We start from the raw sequence: 13,494 nt of genomic DNA on the forward strand, positions 1-13,494 counted from the left end.
TACTGGTATTCTGAGTACCTGATCTGAAGCATTAAAAGAAGTTTCTGGGCATCCATTAGATACATTGGGAGAGACAGCTGGAGAATACAAAGTAAAGCAATGCAGCACTTCAGATCTGCTGTTTCAAGGGAGAACACCCTTGCTTAAGGAGCAAGGTTTGAAGGTTGTTTGGCTCAAGCCATGTATTTAAAAAAAATAAAAATTCTCTATGGGAGTTTTCCTCCTTTGGAACAGCTTATCCTCTATGGCAGGGGTGTCAAACTTCCAGCCCATTGGCCAGATGCATCACTCACTGGCCACGGCCATGCCCGTATAGCAAAGGGGAAAAAAGTCCTGATACGTCACGTGATACTGCTGTGATGATGTGAGTTTGACACCCCTGTTCTAAGGCAAGAGTACATATGATGACCTCTTCCAAACTTCACAACTGTGGTTGTTTCAAAAGTTTTTATAACTAAATTTTCTATTATTTTTGCATAGGAAAATCCAGCCCTGGAGTCTTTGGGCTTGGATGGGCTTTTGAAGAAATCAACAGAGAATATTTACGCAGGAGGATAGTAAGTAATCTGTCAAGTTTCCATTTCGCAAGAATGTCATAATAGTCAGATGATCCAGTGGTAATTGTTCATGCAGAATTCTAAACACACAATATGATGTGTTTTTTTCCTCTTTTAATTTATTTCCATATGATAGTTCTGAAGAACTATCATTTATTCCTAACATATAGGAATAAATTAAAAGAGAAAAAAATGTATGAACCATTGTGTAACTAGGTGAGTCATATGGATGTATGAATCAAAAACTAATTTAACGTATTAATCAAAAACTAATCTCAATTCTGTAGGATAATATACAGTATGTTCTATATTATAATTTATTTTCCTGTATTAGGAAATTCTAGTTCTTATCATAAGTCCAGCAGACATGTTGCAACCCACCCACCCCTTGAAATTCCATCACAATAAATATGCCTGCCCAAGGTCTAAGCTTAGGTTCAAATCTGCACTGTAACCACTGTGCAGATGGAATTAATATTTTAATGTTCATTTCCAAAAATGGACTCTCTCCCCATGATCACTGTAGTCAGGAAAAATGCTTCAGCTGGTCCAATGGAAGCTTTCTATCTTTCTTTTACTGTTGAGTTAAATGGGGAAGTGATTTTTCAAAAAAAAAAAAAAAAAGTGGTTGAAAAGAAGGGATACCTTCTATGTATAGTCCTGAAAATTGGACAACCCCAAGAACAGAAAATAAACAGTTGCACATTAATTAATATACAGATTGATTCTCAGTTAATAATTTATGCTATTTGTATATGCTGGTTCCACATAGACTCCCAGTGGTTTATATGAACACACATACCGTGTTTCCCTGAAAATAAGACCCAACCAGAAAATAAGCCCTACTATGATTTCAGACTGCTCGTAATATAAACCCTACCCAAAAAATAAGATCCAGCTAAAATTGTCAGCCAGATGGACGCATTTACATTAGTAATGTGTGTGTGTGTGGCCAGCTCAATGTTGCTCGTGTTCACCTGTGGGGGGAGGAGGATTTCTTTACCCTCCCTTACCTTCTTTTCTCCCTGAACATTTGCCGCTTGGCTCTTTCGGCAACTACAGAAGGGTCTGAAAGGGAAGAAAGTGCCTCCTCAGTCATCTGTTCTTCCCCAGATTGATTTCAGAAGCCCCGGTTGCTGCCTGGATGGCCCTGAGGCCCGGCTGCTGGGCCTGTTGCACCTGCTGCTGCTGGGGGCTGTTCTTTGGCAAGGCTGATGAGTGGCAGTGGGAGCAGCTCCCTGTACTGGCTGTGTGGCTGCTGCACAACCTGCCTGAGCTCAGCTCTGACCACCACCCTGCTGCTCTCGTGGTGCCCATGGACCAAGTTCTTGGTGCACCTGGCCTCTACCCGCCCTGCCTGCTGGCCCTGCTGCTGCTGGGATACTTTTTGGCTGCAGAGGCCACCATGTTGACTGCCGAGCAGCTACCCATGCTACTGCTGGCCTCACAGGGTCTCTTCACCCTCCTGGCTGTACTGCTCTCGGCCATCCTACTGGGCTGCTTCTGCCTGGCATAGGGCGAATCAGTTCAGATCTATGACTTCCGGAGTGTCCCGCTGGCTGCCGGCTGGCCAGGGCCCCTTTGCCAGTGCCTGCTGGTGGAGCCATGCTGGCCACACTGCCTTGGCCACTGCTGACTTGGGCTGCTGAGTGCCAGCCTGCATGCTTACTTGCTGCAGGTTTTGGGCTATGGGCTGAGCCAGGCACTCTTCAGGCTCTTTGGGGCATGCTCCGGTGGGCGCTGCAGCTCTCATGCCAGCTATGTGAGGCAGACGTGGGGCTGCACCTGGCCGCCTTCCGGCCTCTACTTCAATTATTATTATTATTATTATTATTATTATTATTATTATTATTATTATTATTATTATTAGTTCAATTTATATGCCGCCTTTCTCAGGGCAGCTTACAATGCATTTTAAAAAAAATTATAAAAACATTTAAAAATTAAAACATTAAAACCCATTCACAACATTCATGTCCGGATCTCACAAGATCGCAACAGTGAGATCAACGGCCCCAGGCCTGCCGGAAAAGCCAGGTCTTCACCGCTTTTCAGAAGGCCAATAGAGTGGGAGTGGTCTGGACCTCAGGAGGTAACTGGTTCCAGAGAGCTGGGGCAGCCACAGAGAAGGCCCTCCCCCACGGGCCCGCCAGCTGGCTTTGTTTAGCTGACGGGACCCAGAGGAGACCAACTCTGTGGGATCTTACCGGTCGCTGGGAGCTATGTGGTAGAAGGCGGTCTTGAAGATAACCTGGCTCTGAGCCATGTAGGGCTTTAAAGGTAATAACCAATACCTTGAATTATGCCCGGAGACCAATAGGGAGCCAGTGCAGCTCGCGGAGAATTGGTGTAATGTGGATGTATCTAGGTGCATCTTGTGGCTGTTCTGTTGCTGGTGACTGCCATTGCCTCTCCTTCCACCTGGCAAGGATGACGAGGTGAGGCAGGTGACGTGGTTGGGTTGAGCTGCCTCCCTCCGCCTGCCAGACACCTGCTGAAGCCATTCAGGGCAGGGCAGGGGTGCACTGCCTGGCCTGCGGGGTGCCTGGGACAGCTTCAACAGGAGATAGTCAGACTGGCTGTGGACCATGGTCTGCTTCTCATGCTAGGTCAGCGCCCAGTGGAGGCTGCTGGGTAGCATCTGGGGCTTAGCAGCAGGCCAGGCCAGGCAGAAGGTGAGGCAGCAGCCACAGGTGAGGTAGAGGCTAAAGGCAGCCAGGAACAGGGCCTGCAGGCTGGCGCTCAGCAGCCCGAAGATGGTGGCAGGCGAGGTGACACAAGTTTATTTATTTATTTATTTATTTATTTATTTATTTATTTATTTATTTATTTAATGCAATTTATATGCCGCCCTATCTCTGAGGACTCAGGGCGGCTCACAACAGTAAAATGCATGATTCCTATTAAAACGATATAGAGTTAAAACCCAGTTTAAAACAGTTTAAAATTCATTAACCCCAGGCTACGGAACAACCAGGTCGTCAACTCGCGGCGGAACGAGCGAAGGTCAGGGGCCATCAGGAGCTCCAACGGAAGTTGGTTCCAGAGGGTGGGTGCGCCCACAGAGAAAGCTCTCTCCCTGGGGTTCACCAGCCGACACTGTCTGGCCAATGGCACCCTGAGGAGGCCCTGTCTGTGGGAACGCACCGGGCGATTGGGGATTGTCGCTGGCTGCAGGGGGTCCGACAGGTATCCCGGGCCTAGCCTATGAAAGGCTTTATAGGTGATAACCAGCACCTTGAACCTCACCCGAAGGGCAACCGGTAACCAATGCAAGCCGCGCAGGAGGGGTGTAACATGGGAGTGTTGGGACGCTCCCATCACAACCTGCATGGCTGCATTTTGCACCAGCTGAAGCCTTCGAGTGGTCTTCAAGGGCAGCCCTAGGTAGAGAGCGTTGCAGTAGTCAAGACGGGAGGTGATCAGCGCATGAGTAACAGTGCGTAGGGCATCTTGGTCCAAGTAAGGACAAAACTGTTGCACAAGGCAAACCTGGGCAAATGCCCCCCCTGGTCACAGTCGTCACATGGTCTTCCAGAGACAACCGTGAATCCAGGACTCCCAGGTTGCGGGCCCTATCCACAGGGGGTAACACCTCACCCCCGATGGTCAACAGTGGAACATCTCGATCGGAACAAGATGCCGGTACCCACAGCCACTCGGTCTTGGCAGGGTTAAGTCGAAGCCTGTTCCTCCCCATCCAGGTCCATACCGCTTCCAGGCAATGGGACATCACGTCGAGGACATCACTGGGCTGGTTTGGGGTAGATATAAAAAGCTGGGGATCATCTGATGATACCGCACCCCAAACCACGGATGATCTTCCCAAGCGGCTTCATATAGATGTTGAACAGGAGAGGTGAGAGAACTGACCCCTGGGGCACCCCACAAGTGAGGGGCCTCATAGCCGACCTCTGCCCCCCTGTCAACACCGCTTGCATACAGCCCGAGAGATAGGAGGAGAACCACCGTAGAACGGTGCCTCCCACTCCCAACCCCTCGAGCCGTCGCAGCAAGATACCATGGTTGATGGTATCAAATGTCACTGAAAGATCGAAGAGGACCAGAACAGAGGAATGTCCCCTGTCCCGAGCCCTTCAAAGATCATTCACCAGTGTGTCCAATGCTGTCTCCATGCTGTACCCTGGCCTGAACCCCGATTGGTACGGATCCAGGTAGTCTGTATTCTCCAGGGCCAATGGGAGCTGCCGTGCCACCACGCTCTCAACAACCTTTGCTACAAAGCGAAGGTTGGAGACCGGACAAAAGTTATCCAATATCCAAGGCAGGTTTCTTGAGGAGGGTCTCACCACCGCCTCTTTCAGGGTGGGAGATCCCCTCATCCAAGGATGCCATTATTACTGACTGGATCAAATCACGTGTCACCTCACGGGCCGCATAAGCTAGCCAGGAGGGACACGGGTCCAGTACACACGTGATGGCACTCAACCTTCCCATGATCCTGTCCACTTCCTCAGGGGTGACAGGATCGAACTCTTCCCAAATCACAAGACCAGCTGCCTCCTCACCGTCAGACCCTGCCCAGTCAGAGTTCAAGCCGTCCCGAATCCGAGTGATTTTATCCAGCAGATGCTGACTAAACTCCTCGGCACGTCCCTGCAAAGGGTTGTCTCCCGCCCTCTGATTTAGGAGGGAGCGGGACACCCTGAACAGGGCGGCCAGGCGATTATCTGCGGACGCGATGAGGGCGGAGAAGTATGCTCGCTTCACCGCCTCTATCGCCACCAGATAGGATCGTGTAAACGATCTCAACTGAGAACGGAATGGCTGGCTTTCCAACCGCTCTCTAGGCCTCTCCTACGACGCTTCATCTCCTGGAGCTCCTCCGTAAACCAAGGAGCCAACCAGGATCTGCGTCGAGTCAGAGGCTGCAAAGGCACGACACGGTCGAGTGCCTCGGGGGCTCCCTTTTCCCAGGCATCCACCAGAGCCTCGACCGGGTCATGGGAGAGAGAGAGACAGGTATTGTCCCAAGCTCCGTCTGGAACCTCTCTGGGTCCATCAGGCACCTGGGGCGGAACCAGATGGTCGGTCCCGCATCCCAGCTGGGGGGGAGGGGTTGGCATTCAGGAAGCCTACCTGCAGGAGATGATGATCAGTCCATGACAGGGGATGGATAACTGGTACTCTCCCACCGAAGTCATCATGCCACTGTTCTGAGATAAAAACAAGATCAGGTGTGCCCCTCCTCATGAGTCGGGCCCTGAATTATCTGGGTCAGGCCCATGGCTGCCATGGAAGCCATGAACTCCTGGAGCGCCCCCAACGCTCCACCCAGGGACGGCAGATTAGAGTGGTGTGGTGTGGTTCCACTGGCAGCTGCAGACAAAGGGGTGTCAGCAGGTGGGGTTGTAGATCTGGCCAACTCGCTCCACACCAGGCAGCAGCAGCCCAGCAGGGAAGTTGGAAGCAGTGTGGCCAGGAGGGCGAAGAGCTCCTGCGAGACCAGCAGTAGCATGGGCAGCCACTCAATGGCACCCACTGCAGTCAAGAAGTGTCCTAGCAGCAGCAGGGCCAGCAAGCAGGGTGGGCAGAGGCCAGGGCATGCCAAGAGCTTGGCCTGCTGGCACTGCAAGAGCACCAGCAGGGTGGCAGCCAGAGCCGAGGACAGGCAGGGCAGTGGCAGGTCATGCAGCAGCCATACGGCCAGCACGGGGAGATGGTCCCACTACCACCCCTTGGCCTGGCCAAAGAGCTGTTCAGCCTGGGTGCCACTGGCCTCCAGCAGAAGCAGGTGCAGCAGGCACAGCAGCACGGTGCCCGCCACAGCTGAGAAGTATCCCAGCAGCAGCAGGGCCAACAGGCAGGGGAGGCAGAGGCCAGGGCACTTGGCTCATTGCGACCATGGGCAAGCAGATGGTGGGACAGAGAGGGCTGCTCCAACTCCCATGGGCCCCTACACTCGCTACCTCCTGTACATGAAAAAAATAAGACATATCCAAAAATAAGCCCTAATGGGTTTTTCAGAGGAAAAATAAATTTAAGACTCAGTCTTATTTTCAGTGAGACACAGTAGAACCCAGTGGTGAAATGTAAAATTTGTTACTACCGGTTCTGTGGGCATGGCTTGTGGGGGTGGGGGTAATGTGACTGGGTGGGCATGGCCAACTTTTTTCTTTACTTTTAAAAGCATTTTTTCTACAACCTTAAAAGGTTGCAGAAAAAAATGCTTTTAAAAGCCTCTGATGATCAGGCAACTCAGCTGGGATCGTCAGAGGTTTTTAAAGGCATTTTTTTTCCTACAACCTCTTCAGCTGAAGAGGTTGCAGAAAAAAATGCTTTTAAAAGCCTCTGACGATCCTAGCTGAGTTGCGCGATCATCAGAGGCTTTTTTTTTTTTACTTTTAAAAGCATTTTTTCGGCCAAAGAGGTTGCAGGAAAAAATGCTTTTAAAAGTAAAAAAAACAGTCTCTGATGATTGCACAGCTCAGCTGGGCATGGGGGTGGGGGCAGGGATTTTTGCTACCGGTTCTCCGAACCACCTGCCACCATCACTACTGGATCGGGCAATCTGGTCTGAACTGGGAGCATTTAACCCCTGGTAGAACCTATTATCACTAAAAACACAACACAGAATCCAGGCTACCAGTAGGCAGCATTTACATTTAAATCTTTAATATAATTCATAGAATTATTTCTTTAAAGCTCTGTGAAGTACCCCTTTTGACTCTGAACACTGTTAGGGAAGAGGTCATCCATATTTCTGGAGACACAGTATTCCACAAGGTGGGAAGTGTCTAAACAAGAAATTTCAATTCAATTTCTTATGCATTTGTGGAGGGAATCTTAATATCTTGGCTCGAAACAACCACACCAGATGGGAAGTTCTGTTTGAAGGACCCATAGAGTATGTAAAGCAGCACTTTAAGAGGTTCTTTAGTAGCCATGGAAATGCAAGAAATGGATGCTCCAAGACTTTGCCTAAACAAAAAATGACAGTTACTATAAATGCAATAAATAAATAATATATCTGGTCTGACACCAAACACAGTGGGATGGATTCATCATAGTGGGACTGATTCATATCAATCATTCTGCAGACCCAAGTGCATTTTTTTTGTTTTTAGTTGGAGGAACTTTGAAAGAAGATATTGCTATGTATAAACAACATTCTCTATTGCTTGAAGTCAGGACATGAAAATAAGCAATTTTTGGAATAACTTGTTTTGATGCTGGAGTGCTACTAATGAATTTATGAACAATACGTTTATAAGAGGTTATAATATTGTGGCTCATCAGACAGTAACTTTTTTTTCTTCTTCTTCTTGTCTTCAGAGAGGGGCGGCATACAAATTGAATTAATAATAATAATAAATAATAATAATAGCTTTCCTTTCTGGAATAAACTGTAATATGGGGGAAAAGAAACACTTCATAATAATTATTCCCTCTTTTCCTTTTTCCAAAATGCCAAGAAAAAAATTTACACCCAAATGTAAATATGTGAAAAGAGAAATGTGAGGCAACTCACCATGATAGATCTTTCATAATAATCACTCTCTTTATCAACATTTACTGGATATCCATTTAAAAGCCAAATAAAAGTCAGGTCTAAAGAAGGATCATGGGATGCAAGACATTGCATGGTAGCATTCAATCCAACAATGACATCAACATTAGTTGGTGCTAATGTTATCCTTGTTGCAGCTTTGCAGTTAACAGAAAAAATGTGGTTATATATTAGCAAGTCATTAAATATGCAACAATTGAGGCTCTGATCTACTTAAAACCTGAAAAATATACAACTTTACTATGGATGACTGTATTTCAATAGCAAAAGAGATATAAAACGTTTTTAAAATTTGTGATTGTTTTGGTAGGTCTTTCTTTTCTTTGCAAATTCTGATACAGAAATGGTTTTTACTTAACCTTTCTTTCATGAATAGTATATACAGTTCTAAGCCAATCTTAGGGTCAAAGGAAAAAATTATGGCAACAACCTGTGTCGAAGATTATTCATAAGAGAGCTATTTGGGGACCCACCCAAATAATATACCCTATTTGTATCCTACTGATGTGAGAATGATCCAGCGGTGAGAGTATCATGTGAATTTATCATGCAATTACCAATTTCTTGGCAGGAATTTCTTTAGAATAATGTTCCAGATCACAGCTGAGACTAGAAGCAGCAAATACAAGCAGCAGATATTTAAATTTTTGCAAGAGGTTACTTCTAGAAAATTAATTTTCATGGGGACTTTAATAAAGTGTGGGTGAAAATTTGCATTTGTATCAACAAGGGTAATATTTCTGCAATAAAAATGTAGGCTGGATTATATTCAAATCCTCCCCAAACCAAATTTGTGGTGTAAAGTCATGTTAGTACCATGTAAATTTACTGCAGGGTACATAAGTGAATAACAGGTTGAGTGTCTGCAATGTAATTAGTATAACATGGAAGTTCAGAATTAAATGAATTTATCTATAAATAAAATACTCAAATTGCATTGAATACATGAAATAAATTCTATTGCATTGAATACAATGCAAATTGCATTGAATACATAAAATTCTATTCTTAGTACTATAAAGAATGTGCATATTTCCTATTCCTCAATAATATTTAAAGTAACTTCTATGAAATACTCCAACATTATTTGAATAATGGTGCTATAAACAATCACTCGTTAAATGGTTAGGTGCCTAAGATCTGAATTTAATCATGTTTAAAATTATGTGACTCAGATCTAGCTTAAAGTTATATCAAATACTATTGTATAATGCTATGTGTTATTCTGAAAAAATAATTATATCATTTCTATTTGACTAGTGAAGGGATGTCAAACACAAGATCTGTGGGCTGGATCCAGCCTGCGAGGTGATTAGATCCGGCCCGCGGAGCTGCCCTGGAAGCAGGGAATGATTGGCTCGCAGTGCCTTAGCTCAGCTCAGGCTGATCGGGTGCCAATTTACAAGCTGCTGGTAGCCATCTGGGCCAGAACACAGCCAGCCTTAGATCTGCAGGGCCGCCCTGGAGCCCACGAGGGGCCACCCCAGGCCCGCCCCCATGGCGCACGCACAGGGGGTGGGGCTGAAGTGGCAGGGCAGCCACTAAGTGGCAGGATCAGATCTAAGCCAGGCATATGAAACAACACTATTTGTGTCTCAGGTTCGCCCCAGACATAGTGAGGGATTGGCTACCCCTGCCAGATGCCCCCCCCTCAGAGCACACACAGGGGGCAGTGAGCGTGTGAGGGCCGAAGGTGTCTGGCAGGAGCCCGCCAGCTGAGGGGCTCTGTAACATGCACAGTGAGGGTGGGTCTGGGGCGCTGTGACTGCCAAGATGGCCCTAAGCAGCAGGCAGAAGCATAGGGGAGGAGGCACATTATCCAGCCTGTTAGAAATGCTGGGCAGCCATCTACCCACATGCTCCATCCCACAGTATGTCTTTGCTGCTATGAGGGGAGGGGAGGCAGGTGGCGGGGTGGGGTGGGGTGGAGCCATCCAACTTCATCTTCTAACTGCACTGCACATGTGGGGTGAGTCTTAGACCTGCTGCCCCACTCGTGAAGGCCCTAGCGAACGGGAAAAGCAGGGAGCTCGAGAGAGAGGGAGGGAGGGAGGGAGGGGGGGAGATGTCCTGGGTGCTTTTTGTAGGTTTTTCAGCACAACCTTGCAGGTTGCAGTGAGGAAGAAAGGCTGGCTTGTGAAAGGGAGAACTAGGAGCTATAAAGGCTTGTGGTTTATGGCAATCTGATGTTCCAGAGACCAATGCTATTCCAGCCTTGAACATATCACATGATCAGGGATCCACTCTCTGATACCAATGAAAATGCCTCAATGTCCACCAAAATCCCTCCAGGTTCTGTATTAAAAGACTGTCAGTTCATCTCTTTGCCCCTCTTCTACTGTCAATTCAACTTTACTTTGCTCCTGAAATTCAGTGCAATGTAGACCTTCTCAAAATCCATCCAAACTTCTCAAAGCAAAAATAAACCTCCTACAAAGCCCAAGTGCCCAGTAACAATTGACTCACCCTCCCTTTGCTATCATGAAAAAAATGAATTGCTGCTTGACTTGCTGAATGCAGGATCCAGTGTGGAAGGAAAAGGTTTGGCTGGCAGAGGGCTATCCAAACAAAACATTTGAGCATGGAAGAAGGGACAGGAAAGGAGAAAGGGAAAGAGGAAAGACAAAAAGAAGAAAAGATGGGAAGAGAGTAAGGAAGGAAAAATAAGGAAAGAGGGGAAGGAAGAAGAAGGAAAAATGAAGAGGGAAGGAAAATGAAAAGGAAGGAAGGAAGGAAGGAAGGAAGGAAGGAAGGAAGGAAGGAAGGAAGGAAGGAAGGAAGGAAGGAAGGGAGATTATAATGAGAATGAGGGAAGGTCTCAAGGAAGTCCTGCCTTAGCATTGGGCCGCCACAGGTTCCCCCACATGAGTTCCATGTCACACCCACCATGGCCACATCTCCCTTAGCCCTCTGAGGTCAAACAAAACCCTGATGCAGCCCTCAATGAAATCGAGTTTGACACCCCTGGACTAGTGCAAATTGTACTCCAATACAAATAATTTTTATTATGTCTCTGACATAAAATATTCTTCCTCTCACTTATATATACAAATAAATATCTATGTACTTGATTTTAACTTTTAATATATGAGTAACTATGTATCTAAAGAAGCAACCTATAGTTCAAGAAAGCTTATGTGATAATAAAAGTGCCAATTGTCACAAGACTCTTTACTGAATGTTTTAGATCAGGGTCCCCCAATCCCTGGGCCACAGCCCATTATTGGGCCATGGCCTCTTCAGAATTGGGCCATGTGTGTGGCTGGCTGGAGTGTGCGTATACAGCTTAACCTGCATAAGCAGCAGGCCAGCAGGCACTCATGTACATGTGCAACAGCCCTCGCACAAGTCAAGCTGCATGCCTATGTGTCAGCCCGTCACTTGCACAAGGGCTGCATCCACGCTTTTATACACCAGCCCACCACTCACACAACCCAATTCCCCTCTCCCCCTGCAGACGGGCTGCCAAACCGCAATGGTTGTGGACCTCTGCTTTAGATTAATACAGCTACTCTTCTGTAAAGTGTAAGCTCAGTGATCCACATACAAAAAGTCAGTAATCAGAATCAGAGACAAGATATAAGAAATATATATTATTTTGTTATACACAATTAAATTAATAGGCTTATCAAATTGACCCAGATTTATTTAGAAAATTGAAAAGGATTTCAACATATGCAATCTGAAGTCCATGCTTTACTTAAATTTGAGAATGTAGAGAAGTTTGAGAATTACCTGTGACTATAAGAGCAGAAGAACTGTTAGCTTTTCCTTTGTTGTTTTCCACAAAACAGGTGTAATTGCCTGCATCTACTGCTGTAACATTAATAATTTCTAGGCTGCCATCATACCATATATGTATCCTATTGAAAAAGAAATTGTTAAGAAACTTGACAATCAACAATATAATAATAAGAAAATGTGGATGGAAATGGAAGTATGGCATTACACATTACACTCCTGCCTGTTACACAGTCTGTTCATACCTGTGCTGCTTAACTCCAGGAAAGAGGGAGAGTTACTCAATTGCCCAAATAGAAGAAACACAACTTCCAATATTACACAGCAGTTCAGTGGTGGCAAAATATAGGCAACCATATAGCTTATGCTGAACTAGTATGACTGGAGAAAAAAACACTTTATAGGAAGCAGATGGCACCAGTAGGTGTATGAAAAAAATGCCACTATTTTAAAGGTTGTATTGCCCATAAGGAGTAGACTCCTTAAAATACTTGTACACTTTTTTAGATTCATTCAAAAGCAACCACCGTCTTGAATGACAAACAGATAGGGTTGCGTTCATTCATTTCTTGTCACTCTGCGTATCTTTGTGCAATGAATAAAGGTCAAAAAATGGAAAGAGGGACACATAACTAAGGCAGGATATCAGGAGATAGCCAGAATCTGCAAAGACGAAGTCAGGAAAGCAAAGGCTCAGAATGAACAAAGACTTATAACAAAAGTCAAAGATAACAAAAAAAGTTTCTTCCAACATATAAATAATAAGAAAAAAATCAAGGAAAAAGTTGGTCCACTAAAGAGAGAAGATGGCATGGAAGTAACAGGCAACAGAGAGAAAGCAGAACTGCTTAACTCATTCTTTGCATTGGTCTTCACGCAAAAAGAAACTATAGCCCAACCTAACAGAAACATAACTGTAAAAAACAGACTGGAAATAAAAGTTAAAATAAGGAAAAAAAATAGTAAGAGAACACCTGTCTGATCTTGATGAATACAAATCACCAGGACCTGATGGATTACATCCCAGAGTTCTAAAGAAGCTGGTCATCTCAGAACCACTGCACCATGTCACTGCGTTATTTTATTTACCAGCTGAGCTCATTATTTCTGGACTATCTGACTCTCCGTAGCTTGCCAAGAATTGTTATCAAAAGCTACTACGCATGTCCATCCACCCACATTCCTTCTCACACTGTCTTTCTTTTGTTCTCTTGCCAGGAGTGCCGGTTGCTGGAAAGCAACTGGCCCGAATTACTTTCAAAATGTAACAATTAACTTTTCTTAGTTAGTGAGGTGTTTTATTTTCTTTATAACAAATAAATGAGTTTTATTAGAAACCTTTTCTCGCGTTTCTTTTCAGATTATTGCAACAAGGAATAAGCCTCGATTCATCTCCTCTAAACCAGGGTAATTAGTCCCAGAGCCAAACATGGGATTAATAAATGCCCTGACATCTGGTAGCTCTCGGACGGTTGATTTATGGCTTTTTTCCTTGTTTTGTTATTTCTGATAAGAGCGCATAGGCAATTAGTTTTTAGCTACTGAGGTATGCTAATTATATTGCTGAGATGCTGAAACAGAAGTAAAACAAATACAAAATGTATTTTGCTGAGAAGGTGGCAGAAAGGAGGTTTCCAGATTTCCAGCCCCTTACTACAGCCACAC

General features: G+C 45.5%; 1 protein-coding gene across 1 annotated transcript in view; it reads right to left on the reverse strand.

The window, feature by feature from the left end:
- The window catches only part of CNTN1 (contactin 1), a 372,977-nt gene that overhangs the window by 73,502 nt on the left and 285,981 nt on the right, over positions 1-13,494 (reverse strand). Inside the window, exons 14-15 of the mRNA XM_070947941.1 lie at positions 11,824-11,951; positions 8,050-8,225 (exon numbers count right to left, since the gene is read on the reverse strand). Of these exons, the coding sequence (XP_070804042.1) occupies positions 8,050-8,225; positions 11,824-11,951 (304 nt within the window). The remainder of the gene's footprint in view (positions 1-8,049; positions 8,226-11,823; positions 11,952-13,494) is intronic.

Source organism: Pituophis catenifer, unplaced genomic scaffold (genome assembly GCF_029215685.1).
Source record: "Pituophis catenifer annectens isolate HBS135680 unplaced genomic scaffold, rPitCat1.0.hap2 SCAF_7, whole genome shotgun sequence".
NCBI lineage: Eukaryota > Metazoa > Chordata > Lepidosauria > Squamata > Colubridae > Pituophis > Pituophis catenifer.